This window comes from Pipistrellus kuhlii, unplaced genomic scaffold, assembly GCF_014108245.1.
Source record: "Pipistrellus kuhlii isolate mPipKuh1 unplaced genomic scaffold, mPipKuh1.p scaffold_m20_p_22, whole genome shotgun sequence".
NCBI lineage: Eukaryota > Metazoa > Chordata > Mammalia > Chiroptera > Vespertilionidae > Pipistrellus > Pipistrellus kuhlii.
Genome location: NW_023425521.1, coordinates 12,090,307 through 12,116,758, shown reverse-complemented (window position 1 = coordinate 12,116,758; position 26,452 = coordinate 12,090,307). Strand labels below are relative to the sequence as shown.

The 26,452-nt window shown below is 48.4% G+C and overlaps 3 protein-coding genes across 14 annotated transcripts in view; all 3 read right to left on the bottom strand.

Moving 5' to 3' along the window:
• Positions 1-256: 256 nt before the first annotated feature.
• Positions 257-7,340, bottom strand: MRM1 (mitochondrial rRNA methyltransferase 1). The gene is given in 6 exon segments (XM_036451295.2): positions 257-3,213; positions 3,215-3,294; positions 3,497-3,616; positions 3,729-3,861; positions 6,282-6,375; positions 6,588-7,340. Coding segments are annotated over 6 exon segments (1,071 nt in total). The 5' UTR covers positions 7,139-7,340; the 3' UTR covers positions 257-3,120.
• An 809-nt stretch (positions 7,341-8,149) lies between these two features.
• Positions 8,150-16,447, bottom strand: DHRS11 (dehydrogenase/reductase 11). The gene is made up of 7 exons (XM_036451301.2): positions 16,178-16,447; positions 13,421-13,630; positions 10,657-10,751; positions 9,894-10,023; positions 9,159-9,251; positions 8,895-8,960; positions 8,150-8,769 (listed from the first exon to the last, which is right to left on the bottom strand). Exons 1-7 carry the CDS (start codon positions 16,307-16,309, stop codon positions 8,728-8,730), a joined length of 768 nt encoding a protein of 255 aa, XP_036307194.1. The 5' UTR covers positions 16,310-16,447; the 3' UTR covers positions 8,150-8,727.
• Positions 16,448-19,053: 2,606 nt separating this feature from the next.
• The window catches only part of GGNBP2 (gametogenetin binding protein 2), a 29,928-nt gene continuing 22,529 nt past the window's right edge, over positions 19,054-26,452 (bottom strand). For 9 of the 12 annotated variants that reach the window (XM_036450844.2, XM_036450851.2, XM_036450843.2 and 6 more), the window contains 6 exons: positions 26,226-26,420; positions 22,134-22,281; positions 21,657-21,782; positions 21,426-21,574; positions 20,335-20,583; positions 19,054-19,295 (listed from right to left, as the gene is read on the bottom strand). In XM_036450844.2, coding sequence (XP_036306737.1) covers positions 19,092-19,295; positions 20,335-20,583; positions 21,426-21,574; positions 21,657-21,782; positions 22,134-22,281; positions 26,226-26,420 — 1,071 coding nt within the window. In that variant the 3' untranslated portion in view covers positions 19,054-19,091. Of the gene's footprint in view, positions 19,296-20,334; positions 20,584-20,907; positions 21,123-21,322; positions 21,575-21,656; positions 21,783-22,133; positions 22,282-26,225; positions 26,421-26,452 lie in introns of those variants that run through there. The other 3 variants (XM_036450846.1, XM_036450849.1, XM_036450853.2) reach the window with 3 other exon arrangements.

Here is a 26,452-nt window from a genome sequence, read left to right as displayed (position 1 = left end):
TGGAAGGAATTCCAGGACACCTGAGTTTATTTTCATCAAGTCTGTTAGTCTGGGTTCTCCAGAGAAACAGAACCAATAAGAGACACACACACTTACCTATTTATTGCTAGAGGCCTGGGGCACGAAATTTGCGCATGGGTAGGGTCCCTAGGCCTGGCCGGCAATCAGGGTCTTCCTTCGTTCTGTGCCGCCCTCTGGTAGTCAGCACACATGATAGCGAGCGGTCCAACTCCCGATCGACCTCCCGAGGGGTCAATTTGCATATTAACCTTTTATTATATAAGATAGAGAATTGGCTCATGTAATCATGGGAGCTGGCACCCCACGTTCTACAGGGTGAGTCTCATACTGGAGGCCAATGATGTCATTCCCATCTGAAGGCCAGCAGGCTCAAGACTCCAGAAGAGCCCATGTTTTCAGTTCCAAAAAAAAAACACAAAAAACAAAAAACAGGAAGAGTTCTCTTACTCGTGGGAGGGTCAGGCTTTTTGTTCTATTTAGGCCTTCAATTGATTGGATCAGGTGCATCCACATTAGGAAAAGCAATCTGCTTTACTCAGTCTACCAATTTAAATGTTAGTCTCACCCAAAACCATCCTCACGGACACACCCAGAACGTTTGACAAATGGCCCAGGCAAGTTGACATATAAGGTGAACCATCACAACAGGTTTGTTGTTGTGTGCCAGTCCTGGGTGCATAGTTCTTTAGTTTACAGAGCACTTTTTTTGTTGTTAACCCTTACCCTAAGATATTTTTCCCGTTGCTTTTCAGAGAGAGTGAAAGGGAGGGGAGGGGGAGAAAGAGAAACACTGGTGTGAGAGAGACATGTTGACTGGTTGCCTCCTGCACGTGCCCTAACCAGGGGTGGGGAGCAAACCCACAACCCAGGTACGTGCCCTGAAACCCTTGAGTGAGCAGGCCAACACTCTAATCACTGATCAACGCTGGCCAAAAACATGTTTTACTGACACGCTCTCATCTTATTTTACATCTCTGCTGCGGAGGGGGCAGCTGGAGCAGGTGTGGATGGTGTCATTCCCGTTTTACAGGGGTGGAGACTGAGAAGCCATCTAGGTAGGAAGTCATGGAGCCAGGGCTAGAACCAGAATCTTCTAAAGAACCTCAGGGACAGATGAAAGGTTGCCTGGTGTGTGCTTCCAGACATGCTCTCCAAAGCATGGTGTGATTTGGCAGAGGTTTCTTGGATACGAGCAGGTGGCTGGAGGAACAGTGATTCTCAAACCTGGCTGCACGCTAGCAGGGGAGCTGTAAGAAATGCATGTACCTGGCTTGCTCCTCAGAGATTCTGATTTCATCAGTCTGGTGCCTCTGGGCATCCGGAGTATTAAAAGTTATTCCCCTTCCCCGATCCCATGACTCTACAGTGCAGCCAAGGTACAAAGCCACAGGAGGCTCTTGGCCAGGAGCACAGCAGGGAGGAAGGAAACAGGTAGTATGCCCAAGGTTGACGTGTGCCAGCAGAGGTCAGAGCCTGTGTGCCAGATGGGGACAGACAGTTCAAGGGAGGAGGGAGAGTGCCAATAAAGTGGTGATCTGTGGGGTTTAGGAAGGGGTTTCTTCCTTTCTTGAGAGGATCAGCTTTGACCATAAAGCAATCTTAGGCCCTTTTTAAACAAATTCAAATGTCTTTCTAAATTGGCATTACCATAAAATTCCAAGGTAAATGCAGTCCACAGAGAAAGGGCAGTACTATTTACTGAGCACCTACTATACGTGAGGCACCGAGTTCCTAGTGTCCTCTGAATCCTCCTAGCAATCCAGAAAGGGGAGGAGACGGAGGCCCGGGCAAATAAAGAACGTGCCCAAGGTCAACAGCCATCACGGTTTGAATTTAGGGTTGCTGTCCTCTAGATCCACACTCCAGAGCAGTGGTTCTCAACTAGGTGGCTCCCCCATCTTACCCTCCAGGGAAATATGGCAATGTCTAGAGAGATTTTTGGTCGTCACAACTGGAGGAAGGGGGCTGCTACTGGCATCTGGTAGGTAGAGGCCAGTGGTGCTGCTAAACATCCTACAATGCACAGGACAGTCCCCACAACAGAGAATCATCCAGCCCAGAATGTTAACAGCACTGAGACTGACAAACGCTGCTCCAGGTTCTCAGCCTGGGCTGCACAGAACACCTGTGGTGGGCGGAGGGGGAGGCTTTACAAATCCTGATGCCCCGCTGCACCGACCAACTACATCAGACTGTAGGGATCTCCCAGTGTCAGTTGATTCTTAAAGCTTGCCACGTGGTTCCAATGTGCAGCCCAGACAATTCTAAACTACTTACACCTGTGGCCTCTGTTCCATCTGTGGGACTCTGAGGGACAAGTACCGATCGGTCCCAATATAACCACCAGCAACCCTATCCTTGCCACCTCCCAGAATCAGAGGCCAGCCTTCATTGGTTCCCTCTGTGTAAGTGGACTACCTGCGGACTCACCAGGCAGGGGGACTTGAGGGCCAGTGGGGTGGGAAGCGATTGCTAACCTTTCCCTTGCCTCTTGGGGGCCTCGGCCAGGAATCCGCCCCCCAGATGACTGCAAGAGCTTCCCGAAATGACTGTGGGCTGAAGAGCAAGGCTGCCACCTAATGGACGAATCCAACAGAATGGCCCACCAGTGGAGGTTTTATTTGAGCCTCACATCAGCCCTGGCCCTAAGAGGGAGGTGCCCACAGGGGCCCTGAGGCATATAAAGATGAAGTCCCTGCTCAAGGCCCCGCAGGGTGTGAGCCTGGATTCCAACCTGTCTAGTCCACACAAAGAGCCTCTGGCTCCCTCTCCCTTCTCACACTGGTTCGAAGGAACAGAATCCCTGGACTGTGCTGCCCAACTCCCTGCTGATGTCCAGGCAGGACCTGGGAGGAGACAGACCCTCTCAACGAGCACATCCTAGAAATTAACAGGCTACCATCTCCAACCGCAAGTGCAAACTCAACACAGGGAACTGAACTTCTGGTCTCCACCGAAAACTTCCCTGCTTCCCGAGACAGTGATTACTAAACAGAGCCTGGTGCACACCAGGTAACAGATTCCAACACATTTCGCCATGTGGATGTGTGGGCACCTGTCCCCTGCCCTCCAGCACATACACATCTTCTACAGTTCAGGTCAGCCCCCGTCTTGCCTCTCTCTTTCTGATCCCGAGGGCAGTCCTGGGTGCTGAGGCAATCTGGGCCCGTCAGCCGTGGCTGAGGGTTCTCGGAGGTCTTTGGAGATGCTGCCCTCTCTTCCCCTCTTCAGGAAAACCCTTCCTCTGGCTGCAAATGGAGTGAAGAAGAATTCCTGCAAAGACAGACAGAATGACATGGGGAAGACAACTGAGAAGAGGAAGGGCCAAACGCCAGGCACCCCCTCATTTCATTCTCAAAAGGATGTGTTTTCTGCATTTGGCACAGAAAGCAATGGGGACACAGAATGATTGAGGAACTCGTTTAGGATGAAACAGCTCCACGTGTGTGATCAGAGGAAGAGAAGTAAGACTCACCTGCAGCCACGGAGACATTCAAGGACTCCAGGCCAGGAGGCAGCTGCCGGCCAGGCAGGATGGTGAGGAGGAGCTGGCAGGAGGCTTGCACCTCTGGGGACAGGCCAGAGCCCTCATTCCCTGCAGAGCACGGGAGGGGTGGAAGGGCAGAGGATTAGGGATGCCACAGCTGGACAGGCAGGCACTCAGGAAATGAATGGCTGAGCACAGAAAAGCAGGAACATCTACCTACCCAGCACTAGGAGAGTAGGCTGGTCCCAGAGGAACTCCAAGCAACTAGTGATGGGGATCTCAGAGGGTCCGGGGATCTCAGGCCCGGGGCAGCCCACCGTGCCAGCCACGAGCCAGCCCTGCTGGGCTTTGGCCTGCAAGGGGAAAGAAATCATATTCTAGCTCACCAAACCTTCATCGGAGCCCCAACCTTGCCTATATACATGTGGGGCAAAAATAGGTTTACAATTGCAAGTACTTTAGTTTATTCTTGTATTAACATTCAATTATTTCCCATGCAAACAATTATAAGCCTACTTTTGCCCCACCTTGTATGCATTACCTCGCTGAGCCATGCAGTTCAGTCAATAGTTATTAAGCACCCAGAACGGGCAGACTCTGTTCTAGGCACTGGAGATAGGGCAGCGAACGGCGGCCAAAATCCCAGCTTCATGGAAGGGAGAGCCTCACTGAAATGACTTCTGAGTGAAGATCTGAAGGAGATGAGGAAGCACGGTGTAGACGTCAGGGGGAAGAATATTCTAGGCAGTGATCAGTAAATGTGAAGGCTGAGAGGTGGCTGCCTACCTGGTTTGTGTGGCCAGTGGGAAGGGAGCCATTGAGACAGAAGAGGGAACAAAGGGCTACATAAGATAGAACCTCAAAGGCCACTGGAAGGATTTTGGCTCTATTATGAAAAATGCAAAGGGTGTGAAAAACTCTGAACAGAAAAGTAGCATGGTCTGACTTACGTTGCAACAGGATCTCTCTGCCTGTTGGGTTGACAGCCAATAGCAGAAGCAAGACCAGGTAGGGGGTTTCACAATAATACAGGCAAGAGCCAGGCTGGCGTGGCTAATGAACCAGGCTGAGTGTTGGCTTATGAACCAGGAGGTCAGGGTTCGATCCAGTCAAGGCACACGCCCGGGCTGTGTGCTCGATCCGCTGTGTGGGGCCTACAGGAGGCAGCCGATCAATGATTCTCTCTCATCACTGATGTTTCTCTCTCTCTCCTTTTCCCTTCCTCTCTAAAATTAAGAATAAAAGTAGACTTAAAAAATAATAATACATAATATAAAAAAATAATAATAATAATAATAATAACAATACAGCCAAAACCGGTTTGGCTCAGTGGTAGAGCGGACTGAAGGATCCCAGGTTCGATTCCGGTCAAGGGCATGTGCGTTGGTTGCGGGCACATCCCCAGTAGGGGGTGTGCAAGAGGCAGCTGGTCGATGTTTCTCTCTCATCGACATTTCTAGCTCTCTATCCCTCTCCCTTCCTCTCTGTAAGAAAATCAATAAAATACATTTAAAAAATAATAATAATAATAAGGCAAGAGACGATGATGGCTTGGACCAGAGTGGGAGCAATGGAGAGAGCAAGAAGAGGTGAGAATGTGCAAATAACTTTATGGTAAAACCAAAAGGATGCACTGACAAATAGGAATGGGTGTGAGAGCAGAGAAAAATCAAGCATAGTGCTAAGGTTTGTCCTAACCAACTGAGAGGATGGAGCTGCCATCGATTGAGCTGGGTCTGCAGAAGGAACAGGGGCTCGACTATGGAACTGTTCAATTTGAAATGCCGATTACACAGCAAAAGAAAGCTGTTTTGTTTTATAACCCCTTTGAGATGCTTTTATTTATTTATATTGGAGTTATTCTGGGGTGAGGACATTGAGCAGCTTTCTAAAATCCCATCAACTATTATTTACCTTGCTTTTCTGAAACCAATATTGCTAGCTGTTTGAAAACAGAGCTATTGAGTAGGTAACTAGATCTGTGAATCTGGGATTTAGGAGCAAGATCCAGGTTAGGCTATACATTTGGGGCGCATTCAAATATAGATGTTACTTAAAGCCCTGACAGTGAATGAGGCAAAAAAGAAAAAAAAAAAGAAAAAAAGACTACATATAGGGGAATGAGATCCAAGAAGTACCGAGACATGGGAGAGACTTGGAGATGGTCAGAGAAATTGCAGGGCAATACTGCCCCCTTGTGTCCAGCAGGAAAACAGCAGACGGCTTCTTTGACAGGTTTGCTACCCAAATTTGGGGCGGGGCGGGGGGGGGGTTGTTAGTGACGGTTGTTTTGTGTGTATGAAAGGGAAGAGGAGAAAGGCATAGACTAGTCTTTACTCAAAGAGCCTTTCAAGCGGGCTAGAAGGAGTCAGGGGGCGGGGGGGTTGACATATGTAATGCCTTCAACAATAAATTTTTTTTTTTTAAGTTCCTATGGAGGAACTCGGGACACATTTACTGAAGACTCCTTAGCAGGTACTGAGGCACTGTGGTAGACGTGCAGCAGGGCAAAAAGGGATGCCTGAGGAAGTGCAGTAAAGGGAATGAGGCTAGGACGTCTCCAACTGCAGAATCTGTTCTACTCATGGTTAAAAAAAAACCAAAAAACTGGGATCCTTCTCTCTTCCCAAAGGGATTTAAAGAAGCATAGGGAATGTTGCCAACATGCTCTCTTCTCCCCCTTCCTCCATCAGTTGCTAGGTTAAGTGCCCTGAGAGGCTGAGCTTGGCTCATTTCTGCTCCTCCCCGCCACCCCAGCCCCCTAGGCCCTTACCTGCAAAAAACCGCCCAGGTCATCGGTGAAGAATATGTCCATCACCTCCATGGCCCCCGCGCTGGCCTTGCTGACTACCGGAGTGAGCGGGCAGCTGCAAAGTTACCCCATGCCCCGTGTAAGGCTGTGCAATCTCAAGGCCGGGGCTCTCCCCCGAACCCCTCCCCTCCCTCAGCCCCCAGGGGTTAAAGATGAAAATTCTGGCGCTAGGGAGACCTGACTAGGGGATCACCAAAGGGGCAAGGTGCTGAGGGACTCGGCTGCCCCCTGAAGTTGGGACACGTGGGAAATAACGAATGTCCGTGCCTGTTTCTGCGGCTGGTGACGACCTTATCCACTCCGAGGAAGTGAGCGGAGCGCAGCACGGCCCCGAGGTTCCGGGGGTCCTGGAGCCTCTCGAGGACGAGCCACAGCTGCTGGGGGCCATCGCCTGGCCTCGCCTCCCCGGCCTCAGTCCAGGGCCGGGGCCGCAGCGGGCTCACCTCCATGCAGACGCCCTGGTGGACCTGGTGGCGGCACAGGGCGTCCAGCTTCTGCCGCCGGGGCCGCAGAACCGGGATGTCCCGCGCCTCGGCCGCCCGGAGCAGCTCGGCGCGCTCTCCCTGCACCCCCGCCCGGCCGGCCTGGAGCAGCAGCCGGGCCACGCGGCGGCGGGCGGCCCGCAGCGCCAGGAGGCACGGGGACAGGCCGAACAGGAGCTCCAGGGAGCGCGGGGCCGGCGCCAGGTCGTCCAGGAGCAGGCGGCTCAGCTCCTCCCCACCAGGCCGCTCCCCGCGCGCCGCCGAGTGTGAGGACCGGCACCCGCGTCCACAGGGGAAACGCCGGGTCGCGCCCCTGAGGGCCCACAGCAGCGCCATGGTCGTTGCCCTCAGCTACGTCCTCAAGAGCTGTCGCTGCGGACGGAGCCTGCTGCACTCATCCCGCCTCCTCAGACAGAAACGAATAGTCCGGCCTCCCAGCGGCGGGAAGACTCCCTAAAGGCAGGTGGCCGGACCCGCGACCGCCTCCTCCGACCCCGCGCGGGTGCCCCGCTTCCGAGTTCGCGCACGAGTCGGCTTCCTGCGCGGCGCCGCACTGCACATGCGCACCACTAGGCCGTCCCCACAGCGCCGCCTGCGGGGCGGGCTGAGCAACGACCTCCGCCGCCAGGCAGCCGGCGGCCGGCGGGAGGCAGTGGTCAGCGCTGAGCTGACCCTGATCCCGGCTTGAGGTCCCAGGAAGCTGGAGGCTTGCCTTCACCCAGGAACCAGCAAAGGACACGTTATGGAGATGTGTTCAACTAGGTCAGTCGTGGTGCTTCCCTTCCTATTAGATACTGGTGATTGTGCTCAGCAGCTTCTCCTGCATCCAGCCCCTCCCTGCTCTTCTACTGCCTTTTCAAACCCTCAGCACCGGTTAGCAGGACTGAGCAGTAACTTCCTACCGTGTGGCATGTGGCGGTGATTCTCTAAGCCGCCGCTCGGTGCCTGTCCGGCACCAGCTGAAAAGCCAACTGATGCCCTTGGCCCGAAGGTAATGGCCAGACTCCTTGCTCAGCACTCGGAGCTCCAGGGATTCAGGCTTTTCAGCCCCATCTCACTCCTGCCCTAAGTTCTGTGCTGTTTCCACAGCATTGCATGCTCTTTCTGGCCTCTGAGCCTTGCACATCTTGTCTTCTTTTCTGGCTGGCAAATTCTACCAATTTTCAAGACCCAACGCAAAAGCACACCTGCTACCTAAGGTAGTCTACACTCCAGAAGTGAGGCTCTAAGTTCACCTACTTTCTACTCACCTGGGAGAAATTCTGAGAAACAACCACCCCTAACCACAAAGAAAGGAGAAGAACCGAAAGACAACCACGAAGCCAAGGTCGGTAGTTGAAATTTTTCTTTAATTAGCACACTGAAATCCACTTGGGAGGAAGGCCCTGGTATTTTGCTGCCAGTCAGAGTCGAGTGATGACCCCCACTGGACTGGAGAACTACGTGGGGAAGGGGAGGGGAGAGAAGGGCTGGTGAGGGCATTGGGGCCGGAAGAGGAGGAAGCTGGAGCCCTCCATAACCACTCAGAGAAAAGGTGAGGAGGTCCCCCTGCCACCTTATCCCTGAGCAACAGAGGGTGGAGTGTAAGAAGACAGGGGGAAGCCACTCTTCTGGCCAAGGTCCTGCCCCAAGTCAAAGGGAAGAGACCAAGGACAGCAAACAAAGGCCAAGGAGCCCAAGAAGGGGACCAAGAGTGAGTTAACAGGTAAAAGAATCAGGGACACCACCTCCTCTCCCCAGCCCACTTTTCACATTTGTGGTGGAAACAATTTGTTAGATAAAGAAAGACCTCAAACATTTTCAAACCCCTGGGAGGGGTAGAGAGAGGAAGCAGAGTCCAGGAGTCCAGAGATTAACACCTACAACCCCACGGCCAGCACCAAGCCCTGCAGATTCAGAGAGGAGGAGGAGCTCCCCACAGGAAACTAGGTCATCTGCTCCGTGGGCCTCATCTGGATGTCTCCGATCTGCAGAAGGCACAAAGGCTTGAGGCAGTCAGGACACTCTGCCACCCCCTTTAAGGCCTCTCTGCTTTCCTCCTCTGGGGATCGTTGGGCTTCTCCATGGGGTGGACAGCCAATGCCAGACCTACCTGGACGTGTGGGGGGGTGCTGAGGACATAGATGACCGCCTGGGCCACATCTTCAGGTTTCAGACACTGAGCACCAGGGGAAAAGGGGATTAAGATGAGGACGGAATGGATCCGAGTTCCCTCCCACCACTGAAGTCCTCTCCACCATCCACATCCCACCCCAACCCTCTAGGAGGGGTAACAGCCTGGCTAGAAGGACAGGTTCCCTCCCCTCTGCCTTCACTTAGCATGAGTGGCCTTGCCAAGCCCAGAGGGAGGCCCCACCTTTATGTGTCCATAGGTGGCAGCTGCCTTCTCAGGGTCCTTGTCATGAAGTTTGAAGGCGAACTGTGTCTCCACCAATCCTGGAGAGATGCACTGGGCCGACAGAGAGGGCCTGCTCAGGAGCTGAGCTCTGCCCAACTCCAACCCCATTCAGAGGCCAGGCTTTGAGTAGGTTGGAGAGAAAGGACGGACGCCACAGGGATGGCTGTCCCATGTCCAGCACCTGCCTCCTGGCTCCAAGGCTGCCACTGGTGATTATCACAATATCTACCACTTACAGAGCCCTTACTAAAGCCAGGTAAATATTTAACAAAATGTTCTCTCTTTAAAAACCTCATAACCTGATAGATTATCATCTCTGTTGTATAAATGCGAAGACTGAGGCTTGGAGAGGTTGAGTTAAGTTGCCCAAGGTCGTTCAAGGGAAGAGCCCAGAGTCCTGATTTCCTGGCACTGTGCACCTGGTTTCCCACAATCCCTTGCTTTCCCTCAGCCTCACCCCGCCATGTTCCAGTCAGGCCAATCCCCTCCTACCTCGAAGTCAGTGAACCGGGACACTCAGGTACTGAGCAGGGGGGCCCTGCGAGCAGCCCCGGAGCCCGGGAGCTCCGTGCCCAATCTGCTCGCAGGGGTTCTAACGCAGCACACCCTGGACGTGGGCTCCCTGGGCAGCATGAGTGGGTGGAGAAGGCCTGTGCCTATCCCATCCCCACCAGGGCCAGGCCACACCCTCACCGTGGCTCGGATGTGGGTCTGGGCCTCCAGAAGCTCTTGCCTCAGTCCCTCTGTCAGTGCAGTGACGGCATACTTGGTAGCACTATAGAAATGGGTCACAGACTGGGGTGCCACTCGGTGGCCAGACATGCTGGGTAGAGGGAGGGAAGGGGAAAGAAGACAGTGACGCTCCCGAGAGCAGCAGTGCCCCCTGCTGTACCAGTCAACCCCCCCACCTCGATGCTGCAGGGGACGTCTGGAGGCCATCCTTGTGGCCCACTAATCTAGCTGTTGTTCAAGCAGCTCCTGAAAACCCTATTCCAGATGTCTTCCCTACTCGGACATTGGTCATGCAGGCTGTCAAAAATCTCTTCATTTCATCTGCGCATTCACTGATGCGGTTCTACTGGGAGATCTCTGAGGGCAGAGGCCATGGCTCCCCGCTAGAGTGGGGGCTCCCAATGACACTGTGTAGTCTTTCTTTGTGCCACAAGGTGGGGTTCATTCCGGGGCCTGAGGAATGGAGAACCTCAGGGCCAGGAGAGCCCCTAGGCTTCCACTGCAAAGACAAGGGCTGAGCCACCCATTCCAGCCAACGAGGGGCTGGCACTTGACATACACTGTTCTTCCCCTCCCCACAATCATGCCACTGGGTGTTAACGGAGTATTAAATCCCTACTTTTACCAAAGAAACAGTTCCAAAGAGATCAAATGAGCTGCAGCAGATCACCCAGCTTGGAGGGCGAGTGGTGATCTGCGCGCTAGCCCTGGGCCACGGTCTCACCTGTTGATGTTAATGATGTGCCCGTCGTCCACATTCCGCTCCTTCATGGACTGGTAGGCTTCCCGTGTGCAGATGCTGAGGGCCAGCACATTCACCTGCAGGCCAGGGAGGGCAATGGGGTGTCTCTAGCTCGGGCCCATCGGAGCAGGTGATGGAGCCACAGAGAACCCTGGGAAGCATTCCAAACAGTGCATAGGTCCCAGCAGAGACCAACAACAGGCCCAGGGCACTGTGCCTTAGAAGTACCCCCCCGCCAAAGCTGACAGCCCCAGCTGACAGCAGAGGCAGCTTCTCTCCCTGGGTGACCCCCAAGTTCCTGCAAACAGGAATAGAAACCCCCCAAACCCCACACACAACCCAGAACCCTCTGTATCTTGGCTGTTTCCTCTCTAAATAGTAGAATCTCTGCCTCAGGGAACCATTTTCTTTTCTTCTCCAAATACCCTCTTCTCTGGGACAGTGCCCCTGATCCTGCTCTCTCCTAAACAGCCTCAAATCCTTCCTAAAGTGGCTTTAAAAATCTCTCCCCTCAAACACCCCTTCGCCTCTCCCCACCTTACCCAGCCATTCTCTGCTCCTTTCCTGTCCCCTCCCTTGAGACTACTAGTAGAAAAGGTCTGCTCCTCCTTCCTCTAACCTCTGTTCCATCTACAGAACTAGGCAGAGACTCTTAAGAGGGTGGGGTAACTTGTCCTGGAAGGCAGGACCTCCCAAGGGGCTTCCCGCCTTCCTTGGCCCCTTTCTGCCCTCTCCTACTCGCTCTGGCAGAGGTGACACTAAATCCCCACCCTTCAAGGTACGTAGGCCTGAAGAAATGTCTCTGCTCTAAAGCTCCTGCCCAGCCCCACCCCTAGCTTTACCCAGGAGGACAAGCAGAGATAAAGCTTTCAGCAGGGCCTCATGTCTCGCCTCTCCAGAAGAGACGGGGCCAGCCGGGAAATTAGATGTTTGTCCTTATCAGGCGTCAGAGCCAGGCATCGGGACAGAACACCCTGAGCGTGAACCTGCCTCAGCAACCACAGCAGAAGGGCCAGGGGCTCTCAGCCCGGTTTCTGGTCCTCTTAGCAGTACGGGCTTGTGAGGTCCTCTTAGCAGTACGGGCTTGGAGCTCCTACCCAGCTCCTGAGGACAGAAGGAGTAGGAGAAACAGATCCCTGGATGTCAGGGAAGTGGATTCCTAGGTCAGTGGTCGGCAAACTCATTAGCTAACAGAACGGCAAGGCGCAGTTTGCTGACCACTGTCTTAGGCCCAGGGGTTAGGGATGGGAGTGGAGAAGGTGCCTCATAGGATGATCCTAACAGAATTACATAATGCTCAAGGTGGAAGGGGCCTTAGGGATTTAACGTAAGCCCCTCACTTTATAGATGGCAAGTTGAGATTCAAGCTGAGAGACCCACCTGTGAAGGTGAGGGCCACAACTCAGATTTCCCAGAAGGCTCTCTGTGAGGGCAAGGAGGGTGCTTCACTTTCACTGTTCATTGTTTCAATAGTCATTGTTCATTTCCTGGCCCAAACACCTGTTAGGTGCTAAAGCTACGTGAGCAGACAGGAAAAGAATTGTGGGGGCCCGGTGTGGCTCAGTGGTTGAACATCGACCCATGAACCAAAAGGTCACAGTTTGATTCGTGGTCAGGGCACACGCCCAGGTTGTGAGCTCGATCCCCAGTGGGTAGCATGCAGGAAGCAGCCAGCAATGGTTCTCTCTCCTTCTCCCTTCCTCTCTCTGAAATCAATAAAAATATATATATATATATTTTAAAAAGAATTGTGAGGGGAAAGACACATTGCATTCACACACTGCTTTCAACTTCTCAGAATAATTTCATACCCAATGTTGCCCCATAAAACAGTCCAGAAGTTGAAAACCCGTGGCCGTGTTTGGACCATACTTAGTTTTAAAAGCATTTTAAATTTATTTCCAACATGTATTAGAAGATTTCATTCATTAAAAAAGTATCTATTGATTGTTTCCAAGCTGAGGCTGTAAGAGAATAAAACACACAAAAATCCTTGCCCTCGTGGAAGTGAGTGTCACAGAAAAACCCAGGCTCCAAATAAACCAGGAGAAAAACAACAACAACGACAAAAAAACAAAACCCCAGGCTCCCCTCTCCTCTCAAAGAAATCGTAAGATTTGGCCACACTGGGCCACACTGCCCTACAGCGGGGACACTGGACTTTAGAGTGGTTGCCCCCGTACATGGCCGTGTGCTCTGTCACTTACTGCCCACCCCACCTGGCCTGCCTCACCCTCTTATTACCCTCCTAGGTCACAGGGGACATTAGAGTTAGTGGCCCCAGACACTGATGGTATGAGTGTGTTCATCCCAATTAAATGCGGCAAGACGGAAGCTCAGAAAGGGCAAGTACCTGCCTGAAGCCACATAGTTGCTGGCAGGGCTGGTTAAGAACATTGTCTCCTGTCTCTCCGATCCTTTCCTTCCCATAAGACCATGTTCCCAAGCACCCATAGTGCTGACATATGGGGACATTCAGTCAACAGCAGCTCTCTCCCCTACCGAGCCTTCTTCCAATGGAAGGAATCAGCCTGGACTTTAAGAACTATGCCCAGGGCCTCAAAGGAAAAAAGACAGGGCCATCCATCCACTCACGATCCCTCTGGTAGGGAAAGAAGAAAGGGTGCCCAGGAAGGAACCCAAAGCGCCTTCTTGCTATTGTCCCATCCCGAGCAGTGCTCCGGCTCACCAACTCTGAGCTCCCCACCGTCCTCCCAGCCCCCCACTCCCGGTCTGCAGCCCTTACATTGAACATGTCCTTCCAGCCGCTGGTGCTGCCGGAGAGCAGGGTGTCGGGCCGGGCCAGGCCAGCATTGTTGATGCAGATGTCCACACCGCGGTGCTGAGAGCGGATAGCCGAGAACATAGACAGGATGTCCTCTTCGTTTGACAGGTCACATCTGTAGGGGATCAAAGTCCCGGGGTAGCCTGCACTCCTACATTCGGCAGCCAGCTCCTATGAAACCCAACAGGGATCTAACTGGGGTGAGCTGCTCACTCCCACGCCTCCCCTGCCGGAGACCTCCCTCTGCTGTCACCGCCTACAGAGCTCTCTCCTTCCGCGGCCACCTTTTGGCCACACGGATATTGGGGCTAAGCTTGTCGTCTTTGGTCTGAGTCCAGGGGGTGAGAGTGCACCCTGAGTGAGGGAGGGGAAGGCTGAGATTACCAATGGAGTAACCTCACGGATAAACTGGAGACTTCAATTCTAAGAAAGGGGCCAGGGGCTGGTGCTGGAGTGATTTCTCTTTTCTTCCTCTCCCTCAATAGAACCTTCTCTGCTCCTACGTAAGATGCACCTCTCCCCACTCCATACTCCCACCGGTTCCAAGAGCCACTGAGCTGGTGGTGCCAGCGCTTCCATCCCTTCTGTCCCATCACCTCATCCAGAAGGGCTTGTATCTGAACTATCCCCCCCTCTCTCCACAAATTGCAGCCAGTGGCTCAGAGTTCTCACACGTGTTTTTTCGATAGAGCCCATTTGCCAATCTCCCTTCGCCCTGAATACAGGAAGGGTCAGGAAATTAGGACAAATTCTTCCTCTGTCCCACGGTGCCTAGTTTTCTCTGGAAACTCTGAGGCAAGTCAGGTGACAGGTGACACTGCCCCCCCCTCCCCCCCCCCCCCCCCCCCCCCCCCCCCCCCCCCCGTGCACTGCCAGGGCCCTCAACACTCTGAAGAGCCCGGAGGAAGGGAAAGACCCAAGAAAGCAGAGCCACCGAGATCCCTGGGAGGAAGGCTGACATTCAGAAACCGGGAGAAACAAGCCACGTGGCCTTGGAGGCCAGCGACGGGGCACCTGAGACTCCTGAAGGTGACTGTGCACAGTACATGGGGGGGAGGGAGAAGGCCAGGGGGAACGGGTGCCCTAGAGGAAAGCCGGCTTAGCCAACTGCCTCGGCCTGCAGCCTCCCTGCCCCCCAAACCAAGCTGGGGATAAATGGCTGGATCAAGTGACCTAGGAAATTCTTTTCTGCTTTAACTTTCCAAGTGTAAAAGGCATAGAAGCCCTTCACCCAGTTTTACCTACTCACAACCACCTCAGGAAACAGGGTTTCTCTCTGTTTTACTATCAACCAAGCCATCAATAAAAGCAGACTGTGGGCAAGCTAACCTAGAATTCTCCCCACCTGGCAGGCAACTTTTCGCTTCCTCCTCCCGACTCAAAAGCTCTCTCAGGAAAGCCAGAATAGAGGGACTGAGAGTATATTTCTCCCTGCCCCTGCCCTCTCATTGCCCCACCAGTCCTCAGGGGGCTAAGTGATCCGCTTGGAGATTCCCTTGGGGCTCAGGGACTCCCTTTCCTGGTTAGTTTGGGGCAGGGCATTAGGAAGAGAAGGCAGGAGTAGCTTCAGACGTAGGGAATATCCCTGGCCTAACCCTCTAGGTTCTGAGGCTCCTGAGCTCCAGAACGGGAGGGGCAGAGTAGGGCAGTGTTGTAACCAGGTGACCTTGGGACTATCTAGGAGGCTATAAAATATACCTTTGGGCGGCAGCAGGGGAGGGGACAGCCCTCCTTCCTGTACACCTTCTCCCCCTGCCCCCACCCAAGGCTTCCTTACCTTTCGCGGCCCAGGGACCCTGAGCAAAGGTGGAGATAATGCCCTGCAGCTAAGCACTAGCGTGACACGCACACACGCGCACACACACCCCGAGAGTGATCTTGCTGGGCAAATCCAGTGAACATGATGGAAATGCCTCTCCTTCCCCCATGCTCCAACGATGGAAATGCCTCTCCTTCCCCCATGCTCCAACATGGCCAACTTCATTTGTCTCTGAGCTCCTGCTGCTGCTCACCACTCTGCTCCCAACCCCACTTTCAGAGGAAGCCAGAGTTCCATCTCCAGTGCTTTGTCCCCCTCGGGGCTCCTGTCACCTCCTCAGTCCCGCCTAGTCAAATTGGACAAGGGTCTGTCACTCCTTTAAGCCCCTTGGGAAGGACGTTAGCCCTCAGATTTGGGGTTGGGGGAGGGAGGAGGCTAGACTGTTTTTGTTTGTTTGTTTGTTTGTTTTTTTGTTTGTTTTCAGAAAAACCACTCCCACTTCAATCCCAACCTCAGACCTGGGTTAAAAAGAAAAAAAATCATCATAACCTCTAGCTTCTGCTCATCTGGCTGACCAGCCACTTTCCTTGGCTTTGTGGGCTAAGTGTGGGGACCAGAGAAAGCAATCCGGGAAGCTTTTTCTTTCTCTCCCTGGCTGCCTCGCTAAGCCGGGCATCTCCGGTTCCCCTTTCCTCAGCCTACCCGCGCAGGCAGGTAGGAGAGAGGGAGGAAGAGGCCAGGGACAGACTTGGTACAATGGGGTGGGGGGGAATTGTTCCTTAAAAGAGGGCATTCCAGAGGCCTGCCCTCCTAGGCACCAGCCTGCCCCTAATCCCGCGGGTGGCGGGCCAGGGAGGGCGGCGTCACAGCCCGCCCCCGGCCGCTCCCCCGCCCCCGCCAGGACCCGAACCCGGCGAAAACGACCCTCCCGGGCACCCCGCCCCCCAGCCAGGCCTCACCTCTATGTTGCCCACGGTGCGGGCGCAACCCACCACCTTCACTCCCTGCTGGACGAGGGCCCGGGCCACGGCCGCGCCGATGCCCCCCGAGGCGCCCGTCACCAGGGCGAGGCGGTCGCGCCACCGCTCCATGCTGCCCCGGGCCACCTCACGGCGCGGGCTGGGCGACGGGGCGGCGGAGCTCTGCGCCAGGCCGCAGGGGCTCGACCGTTCCCTACCGGCACGGCCGCCGCCGCCGCCCGGCCCCCGTCCGGCCGCGCCTGGGACCGCCTCCGCCCGGGCTGGCGGCGGCCGGGACTCCGCCCTCCTCCCCTCCACCGCCGGCCACACCCGCCAGAGGGCGCAGCAGCCCGGACGTCCCGCCCCCCGCGCCGCCGCGCCCCGCCCCTTCCGGTCCCGCCTCGCCCCCCGCGAGGGAACCGGCCTTCCTATGGGTGGGGGCCTGCGCAGGAGGGGCGTGGGGCCTTGGGGTCCGGCTTCCCAGGTGAGCTCTTCCCCTTGGGCAGGGAAACAGATGTGTGGCAGTTTGCCCCAGGCCGGAGGATGCCCTTCCTTTTCCTGACCCAAGGCCAGGAAGAGAAATTAAGGTCACTTAAGGTGACTCCAACGCCCTACTAAACCAGCCGGTGGCTGATGGGAAGAATTCAGCCCAGGAAGACTGGGTAGTCTCAGTCATCAATACTAGGCGACCTTGGGAGGGACTGTCAATCTTACTAACCAAGAAGTGATGGTTAAAAATGGAAACACCTCTAAATAGTATTGGGGGATTCTATCCCAATGGACTGCTTCCAACTGCCCTAGACCTAGACCTTCTCACTCATTGCTGCAAATATATAAAAGATGAAATCAATAGCTAACATTTATTGGACATTTACGGTGTGACATGCCCTTTTAAGCACTTTAAATATATTAATATACAGAATAGCCCTAAGAGTACTTACTAATACCTTCATTTTTTAGATAACTAAACTTAGTTAAGACAGGAAGGGGTAAAACATGGTTTGAACCACAGAGGATGTGCTCCTAAAATGCCCTCACTCCGTTCTCCCTTTTGTCTCTTCCTAGGTTGTTGGTTTTGCTACTTAGAATATATCTCATCAAAGCACTGATAGCTGCCTCACTTCTGCATTTTAATATAAATATATAATTTTTTTTAAATTGATATCAGAGAGGAAGGAAAACATCAATGCTGAATCATTGATGGGCTGCCTTCTTCACACCCCCCACTGAGGATCAAGCCCACAATGCAGGCATGTGTCCTTGATTGGACTTGAACCAGGACCCTTCACTCCACAGGCTATCCACTGAGCCAAATCAGCTAGGGCCACTTCTGCATCCTTAATATATTGTAGCTATCCTTCCAAAGAAAAGATCTATCCATATGACTACTGGAATCCCTCTAATGCAAGCAATGGAATAAGCAGTGATTGTGGCTAGCTTACTCATTCAACAAGCACTCATATATCTGGCCAGAAGGGCAAAGATTAACACAAAACCAGCTCTTGCTTTTAGGGATCTCAAGAGGAAACTTGACTGCAACAGGTGGTAAAGGACTGGGACCAAAGCCAAGGGCTGTGGGAGGCCCTTGGTCAATCTTTATGGATTCCAAGGTAAAAGCAACAGGGTCAGAGAGGAATCATCACTTATTTTACCTCTGCCCCAATCCCTATACAACACTAAGATTTGAAAAGACAGCTCAAGAGGTGGATCAAAGAAATGCCACCAACTACAAAAATCAAATCTCATTAGGCTTCTGATGTTGCCCACTGAAATCTGATTAGAAATCTGATTAATCAGTAGAAAGCCCATAAAATTCACTCCATCCCATTGCACAGAAGTATTGACAGTCGCGACACCTGTCTGCTGCCCACCAAGTATTATCAACATGCAGACAACAAAGCTCTAAGCATATGTGTTTACTGAACTATTGATTCAACTTTTTAAATGGCAGCCAAATGCTACTCCTAGGGGAATCTCTCCTTCAGTATTCAGTTTGTGAAAGCAGTAAACTAAAATGCCACAGTAACTTCATTGTTGAAAACCATGTAAGAACATGCACTTACAAAGACCACAATGTGGTTAGCTCTCAGTACAGCCTTCTGACCCAATTTTACCCACTGAATAATTACTTAATCGGGCAATCCATGCGTGAAATTCTGCCAAATTTTGTTTTCATTCTTCTAATTCAATATGAACCTCTGAATTTAAGGTGCTTTGTGCTTATAAGGGGACTTTCAATAATGGCTATTAAGTCTTATGAGAAAGTTAGATGCTGGCCAGTGTTAAAAGGTAAATATATAAAAACTAAAGACTGGAAACTGCTTTTCTCAACTATCAATTCTAAAGTAAGAATTTTCTCTTCAACAATCTGTCTCTCTCATTTGCTCTTCATCCTTTCTAACATCAACACTGGCCAAGTACCAAGTCCAAAAGTGGCAAATATTACAATAGTGCCACACATTAAGCAGAAACATGTACACCAAATTTTACTGTGCGTATTAATAAATACTCTTTATTTAAATTTTGCACATTGCGCTTTAACAGTACATCCAAACATTTCGCAAGTGGATGTCTACTTTGTAAAACCATATATTCAGCTCATTGTCATTTCTGTACAGAAGTATAAGTACAACATTACTTTTGCCACTAAGTTGCTTTAGTAAGTCTCACAGGAAGAGAAACATTTAAGGAAAGAGATGGCTTAAATCATATGGCAGGCCTGTGCAGCCACTAAAGACACAAGCCTAAAGAAAGAACAAACTAATGAGGTTACCTCCACCATCTCCCAAAACAAGAATCACATTGATTTAAGATAAAATTTTGCTGTAAGTCACTAAATTAAGAGGTTTTTTGAAAGAGAAGGCGCAGTAGTCATCTTGAGTGTTTCATTGAAAGACAGAGCTATTTTATTTATTTAATTTGCTCCAGCCGTTGTCAACCAGCCACTACAAATGGGCCTCTTGTGATCATTTAAGCGGCAGTATTTATTAAATTTCTCCTTCAGATGCTGTCGGTATTGTTCTCTATTGCTGTAGAAAGACTGGTTATTAGCCATAAATGACTGTATTTCATCTTGTGAGATAAAGATTTCCTCATCTGAAGTACATTCAGACTCATCCTGCAAATTAAAGGAATAATTAAGACTATGATTTAAATTAAAGAATGCAAAGTGTTATACTGATGGAGGATAACTAAATATTAAAGCAGTCTAGCTTTTCAGTTTCAATTCAGTAAAATAAACCCTTTAATTGAATGTTTACAGAATAAGCATAATGTTGTTCTGTCTTAGAAAGTACTAAATGAGAACAAAATTCAACTCAATTTGATTGTTTGAAACTCTGGATCTATCATTTTTCCTAGAAGCCTATAATGAGCCTAGCTAATACCAACATATCTTCTTTCTGCCTTAAAAAAATGACTAATTAGAGATGGTTACTAGTTACCAAATTTTAAATAACCAGACTTATCACCAGTTGATCTTAAGCTGAAACTTTTCTCTCTACAATTTAAGTAAAATTATAACCTTTATTAACTTGTAAGTTACACAGCAAAAAAAGAACTATCTAGTATTCTATAAAGGATTTGATTCCAGTAAGATCCCAACTACTATAGAAAAGACACCACCCTTCTCCTTCCTCCTCCTCCTCTAAGACCCCACACAAGCTATACACTAGATCACTTGGAATCAGGTATGTATACTTCATCTCAAGTATCAAGAATTAGAATCAATTATAAAAGGTTTTCCATGTTCAGTTATGCTTTTATCATACATGACACCAAAAGGAAGTAACCTAAAAACCTGGGTTGTAGTCAGATTCTGCTCTGGAAGAGTGGCTACTATATAAAATTGTCACTCAGAAAGACAATTTGCTTACATAACCTTCCTCTTGAAGGAGGCAGATTCCTAGACATAATGCTAACTCTACCCTCATCTCCCAACTAGTTTCTTCTACCTTTGAGAGAAAGGAGAATAGGAAAATGTACTTCTGAGTAGCTGTATAAACCACAAGTGAAAGAAGAAATGAGGTCACCAAAAAAAACAATGAATTGATGCTCTTAATTTCCCCCACTTCCAACTTTAAACCCTCAAAAATTCTGTCCACTCCCACATCTAGCCATGGGCAATCATCCACAATAAGACATCATGGTTTACTTACAAGGAGTTCAACTAAGCTCTTGGCACCTTTTCCAGAATCAGGACCAAATGAAATTTCTGTAGGTTCTGCAAACTGTGGTACATTTTTTCTATGCTCAAACCAAGGCAGTGGCTGTCCACCCTTCTCAGAGCTACAGCAGCTTTCAGGATGTGCATCTTTGGTCTTGTCACGGTGGAACACTGTGTGCACGGTATTTCCTGAGGTCTCTCGATTTCCTGGATCTGTAATACAACTTCCAAGCTTTTGGATCTGAAACCATAGCAAAGGATTTCCCAGGTAAGAAGGCAGTGATTAATAGCAATTATTCTTTAAAGAAAAAAATAAAAATGAAAAAGCCCGATAGTGTATTAAATTTTTAAAAAGAATACTGAATAAAAGCAGCAGCTGAAATTTATTAAACACTGCATACCAGGCACTATGCTAACCCATCAATATAATCTCATTTTATCTTCACACTTAGAGGCCCAAAGCACAGAATTTGTGCCAGGGCCTCGGCCCTTGCAGCCCTGGCTTCGTCCGGAAGGTCATCCAGAAGGTCGTTTGGCTGTCCAGTCTAATTAGCATATTATGATTTTATTAGAGAAGAAGATAACTTAATCTGAGAGGGACCTTTTCCTCCATTTTACAGATGGTAAAAGTATGATCAAGCAAACTTTCAAAGTAATATGAAAAGAATGAATTGGATTTATAACTCTCATGGGTTGTTGAACCACATCGGATACACATCCAAATCACAAGATAAGCAACCAATGGAACTGCATAAAATACTCATTCTTAAAGCAATAATAGCCAAAACCGGTTTGGCTCAGTGGATAGACTGTCAGCCTGAGGGCTGAAAGGTCCCGGGTTGATTCCAGTTAAGGGCATGTACCTTGGTTACGAGCACATCCCCAGTAGGAGGTGTGCAGGAGGCAGCTGATTGATGTTTCTCTTTCATCGATGTTTCTAGCTCTCAATCTCTCTGTAAAAATTTTTTTTTAAAAAAGCAATAATAAATCCTAGCAGCTAAATCGCACGCTTGCCACTCCAAGGAAAAGAGGTTGTCTCCCATCAACTGCAAAGGCTTCAGAATTGCAAGTTATGACACTTACATGTTCATCACATTTCAACATCTTGCTTTTCTTTTTCTTCTTTTTATTTTTTCCTTTGGTGTTATTCTCTTCGGAATTTGCCCAACATTCAACACAACTATCACCATCATCCTCTTTGTCTTCACAGTGATGAACACAGGCGTCATCACCTGCAGAAATCAATAATCTCTTACTTATGTGCTTAAATCAGCCACGTAGCAGAAATAATTGGGAAGCTTAATCTGAACCTACCGTGTTCATCATGATTACAAATGCCTTCAGTGCAAGCAACATCTGAACCCTCCCGGGAACCTGTTTCACTCCCTTCCATGCTAGATGAATATCCACAATCACTACCATTACAGTGTGGAGATAAGCCTGAGAATTAATTAGGTGACAGTTATAATTAACATACCAATAAATATGTTAAAACAAAATGTGAACTATCTAAAGACCATAGAAAATTTTCAAAATTAATGGTTTATTAAAAGTAGCAAGTAAATTAAATAATTAAAACATGAATAGGGATTTACAATTTTTTGTTTTTATCAAATACTAACAAATCAAACACCATAAAGAAAAAAGAAATATTAAGTGTCTGACCAAAGGATACTCTTGGTAGTATAAAGCAATTCTTGAATTCTAGCTTACAGCATTTCTAAAAGCTTACATTTAAAAGGAAAAAATAAACTTAAGAGTTAATTTTAAAAAGAAACTGTATTTACTTACCTTTCTTTATTTTAGGGGACCCCAAAAGATTGCCACTGCTAGGACAGGTACATGATGTATTTTCGTTGGTAACAATTACTTCTACACAACTATTACCATCTTCAGTGCTGCCACAGGCTTTACAGCTGTTTTCTATGAAGTCTGTTTCCTTTAAGGATCAGCATTAAGAGATAGTTTTAAAAAGCTTCATCTCCATAATGGCTACACTCACATTAACTAATAAGTTATGAGGTTAACAATAAAAAAACTACTTTCACAAAAAAATATTAATTCACTTCAAGACATTGACCCAACTAAAAGCAAGTGGAGCCCTAACTGGTTTAGCTCAGTGGACAGAGCGTTGGCCTGCGGACTCAAGGGTCCCAGGTTAGATTGCGGTCAGGGGCATATACTTTGGTTGCGGGAACATCCCCTGTGGGGGTGGGGTGGAGGCAGCCAATCGATGTTTCTCATCGATGTTTCTAACAGCCCTGATGGTCTGGGACCCAGATATAGGTCTGTGCCCCAGATGGAGGTCTGGTCACTAGGGGGCGCTATAGGTCCATATGGGAGGTTGGGTCAAGGGCAGGACCCTAAGATGATGAAATGGTGGTCTGGACTAGCCTGGATATTTAAGACTCCAATAAAGGAATAAGCAATGGGCTCTTGTCTGGGTCTCCGGAATGGCATTCTGGTCCTCGCCATAAAGGTCTGGGGCCCAGCCGAAACTGGTTTTGACTCAGTGAATATAGTGTTGGCCTGCAGACTGAAAGGTCCCAGGTTCCATTCCAGTCAAGGGCATGTATCTTGGTTGTGGGCACATCCCCAGTAGGAGGTGTGCAGGAGGCAGCTGATCGATGTTTGTCTCTCTCCCACTCCCTTCCTCCCTGTAAAAAAAAATAAATAAATTAAATATATTCTTTTAAAAGATAAAAGCAAGTTGAGCTAATGGTTCCTTAGGTCAAAACTATTTTCATCATAATACTAAGATGTAATCTGCTCTTTCACTGTTTTGACACTTACACTGATGATACAAACACAACAGTGGGGAAAATTCCTTGACTTCAGCAACACAAATCAAGGCAGTCGAAACTAAAGTGTACTACTAGTCACTATATTCTTCACTTGTCAAGCACTCTCAGGAGACAGATATTTAACTTCTAAATGTCTCTGAAGCAATAAAAATATTAATTTTATTAAATATAAACCCATCAGTAAATGTCTTTTTAAGAGCCTGAGTGACAAATGGGAAGTACGGTTGAAGCACTTTTGTGTACACCAAAATACAATTACTATCTCACGGAAAGTACTTGTGCAACTGTTTCAATTGCAAGCTAAATTAGTTATTTTTCCTGAATCATCAATTTACTTGAAAGAAAGAATGAAGACAAACTAAGGTTATTCAAACCTTGGATATTAAAAAGACATTTTCTTAAAAATGAAGTTAGCCGAAACTGGTTTGACTCAGTGGATAGAGTGTCGGCCTACAGACTGAAAGGTCCCCAGTTCGATTCCTGTCAAGGGCATGTACCTTGGTTGTGGGCACATCCCCAGTAGGGGGTGTGCAAGAGGCAGCTGATCAATGTTTCTCTTTCATGGATGTTTCTAACTCTATCCCTCTCCCTTCCTCTCTTTAAAAAATCAATAATATATATATTTTTAAAAATGAAGTTAAAAAAACAAACAAAAATGAAGTCAGCCCATCACTTCAAAGTATTTGTTGTCAATGATAAAATTCACCAAACTTTCAAACTCAACCAGAATTCTGAAACATGCATATGACAAGCACAATGAGCTTAAAGCTTCCCAATACTTAAAAAACCTTTCTGATGAGATTAGTAGTGGTTTTAATGTGATTATCTGGTATTATATAATGAAATGTCAATATACTGGGAAGATACTCAGTATCTTTCTTTTTAAAAAATATATATTTTTATTGATTTCAAAGAAAGATAGAAATATCAATGATGAGAATCATTGATCAGCTGCCTCCTGAATGCCCCCTACTGGGAATGGAGGCATGTGCAGTGTGGGAATGGAACCATTACCTCCTGATGCTTAAGTTGAAGCTTAACCACTGAGCCACACTAACTGGGCTGAACCCATATCTTCCTTTTTTCTTTTTAAATATATTTTATTGATTTTTTACAGAGAGGAAGAGAAAGGAGGATACAGTTAGAAACATCCATGAAAGAGAAACATTGATCAGCTGCCTCTTGCACACCCCCTACTGGGATGTGCCCACAACCAAGGTACATGCCCTTGACCGGAATTGAACCTGGGACCTTTCAGTCCGTAGGTCGACGCTCTATCCATTGAGCCAAACTGGTTTCGGCACAACCCATATCTTTCAAAAAACCTTGCATTCTGTTGCAAATCATGCAAAAATAATTTTTTTTATTATTTTTTATTTTATTTATTTATTTTTTTACAGAAAGGGAGAGGGATAGATTTAGAAACAACAAGAGAGAAACATCGATCAGCTGCCTCCTGCACACACCCCACTGGGGATGTGCACGCAACCAAGGTACATGCCCGAGACCGAAATCGAACCTGGGACCCTTGAGTCCACAGGCCAACACTCTATCCACTGAGCCAAACCGGCTAGGGCAAAAGATCTATTCTAAGTGCAAGACTTTCTTCATATGTTTCAACCAGCAACAGAGAAAAACAGACTGCAGAAGCAGGTATGAGAATCCATCTGATTGGTTCCTTTAAGCCAAATATTAAGAGATTTGCAAAAATATAAAATGCCACCCTTCTCACTTTTTCTTTTGAAAATAGTTAAATTTCAAAAAATGTTATTCATCCCTGGCCAAGTGGCTCAGCTGATTAAGTGTCGATCTATACACCAAAGGGTAACAGGTTCAATTCCCAGTCAGGGTACACACCTAGGTTGTGGGTTTGATCCCAAGTCACAGAGCATACGAGAGGCAACCAATAGAGGTTTCTCTCCCCACTCCTCTCCTTCTAAAATCAATAAATACATCCTCAGGTGAGGATTAAAAAAAAAAAAAAAAAAAAAAAAAAGTTATTTATGTAAACACAGTGAAATTATTTTTTAAAAGAACCAATAATTTAGAATTTTTTAATTTCTAATACAGGAATATTGACAGATATAATTTTTTTAAACATATTCTTTTTTTTTTAATATATATTTTATTGATTTTTTACAGAGAGGAAGGGAGAGAGAGAGAGCCAGAAACGTCAATGAGAGAGAAACATCGATCAGCCGCCTCCTGCACACCCCCCACCGGGGATGTGCCCACAACCAATGTACATGCCCTTGACCGGAATCGAACCCAGGACCTTTCAGTCAGCAGACCGACGCTCTACCACTGAGCCAAACCGGTTTCAGCTTGACAGATATAATTTACATAAACAAATAATGGGCACCTTAATTTTTAAGAATGCAAACAGGTCATAAGAGCAAAAAGTGAGAACTGCTCTAGGTCATGTTTGGAGTTAACTTTTTTTTTTTATATATATATTTTTATTGATTTCAGAAAGGAAGAAAGAGATAGAAACATCAATGATGGAAAAGAATCATTGGTAGCTACCTCCATATACCCCAAAATGGAGATTAAGCCTGCAATCCAGGCATATGCCCTGGCTGAGAATCGAACCATCACCTCCTGGAGTTAACTTTGACCTAACAATATACCAAGGTCAGGGAAAAGATAGCCAGTTTGACTCTGTTGATAGAGCCTCGGCCTGCAGACCAAAGGGTCCTAGGTTTGATTCCGGTCAAGGGCATGTACCTTGGTTGCGGGCACATCCCTGGTGGGGGGTGTGCAGATGGCAGCTGATCAGTGTTTCTCTCTCATTGATGTTTCTAACTATCTCTCTCCTTCCTCTCTGTAAAAAATCAATAAAATATATATATTTTTAAAAATCAATGGAAAAATATTCTCAGATGAAGATTTTAAAAAAAGATAACCATCTTTATAAAACAAACACCTGACTAGAAAATTTGGATTTTAATAGGAAAAATCCAGTTTATAATAGGAAAAAAGGCTGGTACTCACATTCTGGAAAAGGGATGGTAAAAAATGCCAAAATCTAGCAAAAAGCAATATTAAGTATTCATGAGTCAATATTAAGAAATCCTACCTTCTCTTGGCTTACTTCCTTCTCCTCTGCTGTTTGGAGGGGAGTAGGAATGTCACACACACATTTATTTTTTCGTCTATTCTTCCGCTTTTGACGTTTCTTTTCTTGCTTGAGTTCTCTTACTCGTTCCTCCTCTGAAAATTCTTCACAAAGTTGTTCCAATCGGCTAATACCTTGTACTTTTTCCACAGTCATCTATTACAAAAACAAAAGTTGAAAATGAATAA

What these genes read in the sequence shown, in the direction of transcription:
- DHRS11 (XM_036451301.2), bottom strand. Translation starts at nt 16,309, where the DNA reads ATGGAGCGGTGGCGCGACCGCCTCGCCCTGGTGACGGGCGCCTCGGGG. An exon ending in CCACCTATGGACACATAAAG is followed by an intron (nt 8,961 to 9,158) that starts GTGGGGCCTCCC and finishes CCTGGTGCTCAG; the next exon opens with TGTCTGAAACCTGAAGATGT. An exon ending in GCACCCCCCCACACGTCCAG is followed by an intron (nt 8,770 to 8,894) that starts GTAGGTCTGGCA and finishes TGCCTTCTGCAG; the next exon opens with ATCGGAGACATCCAGATGAG.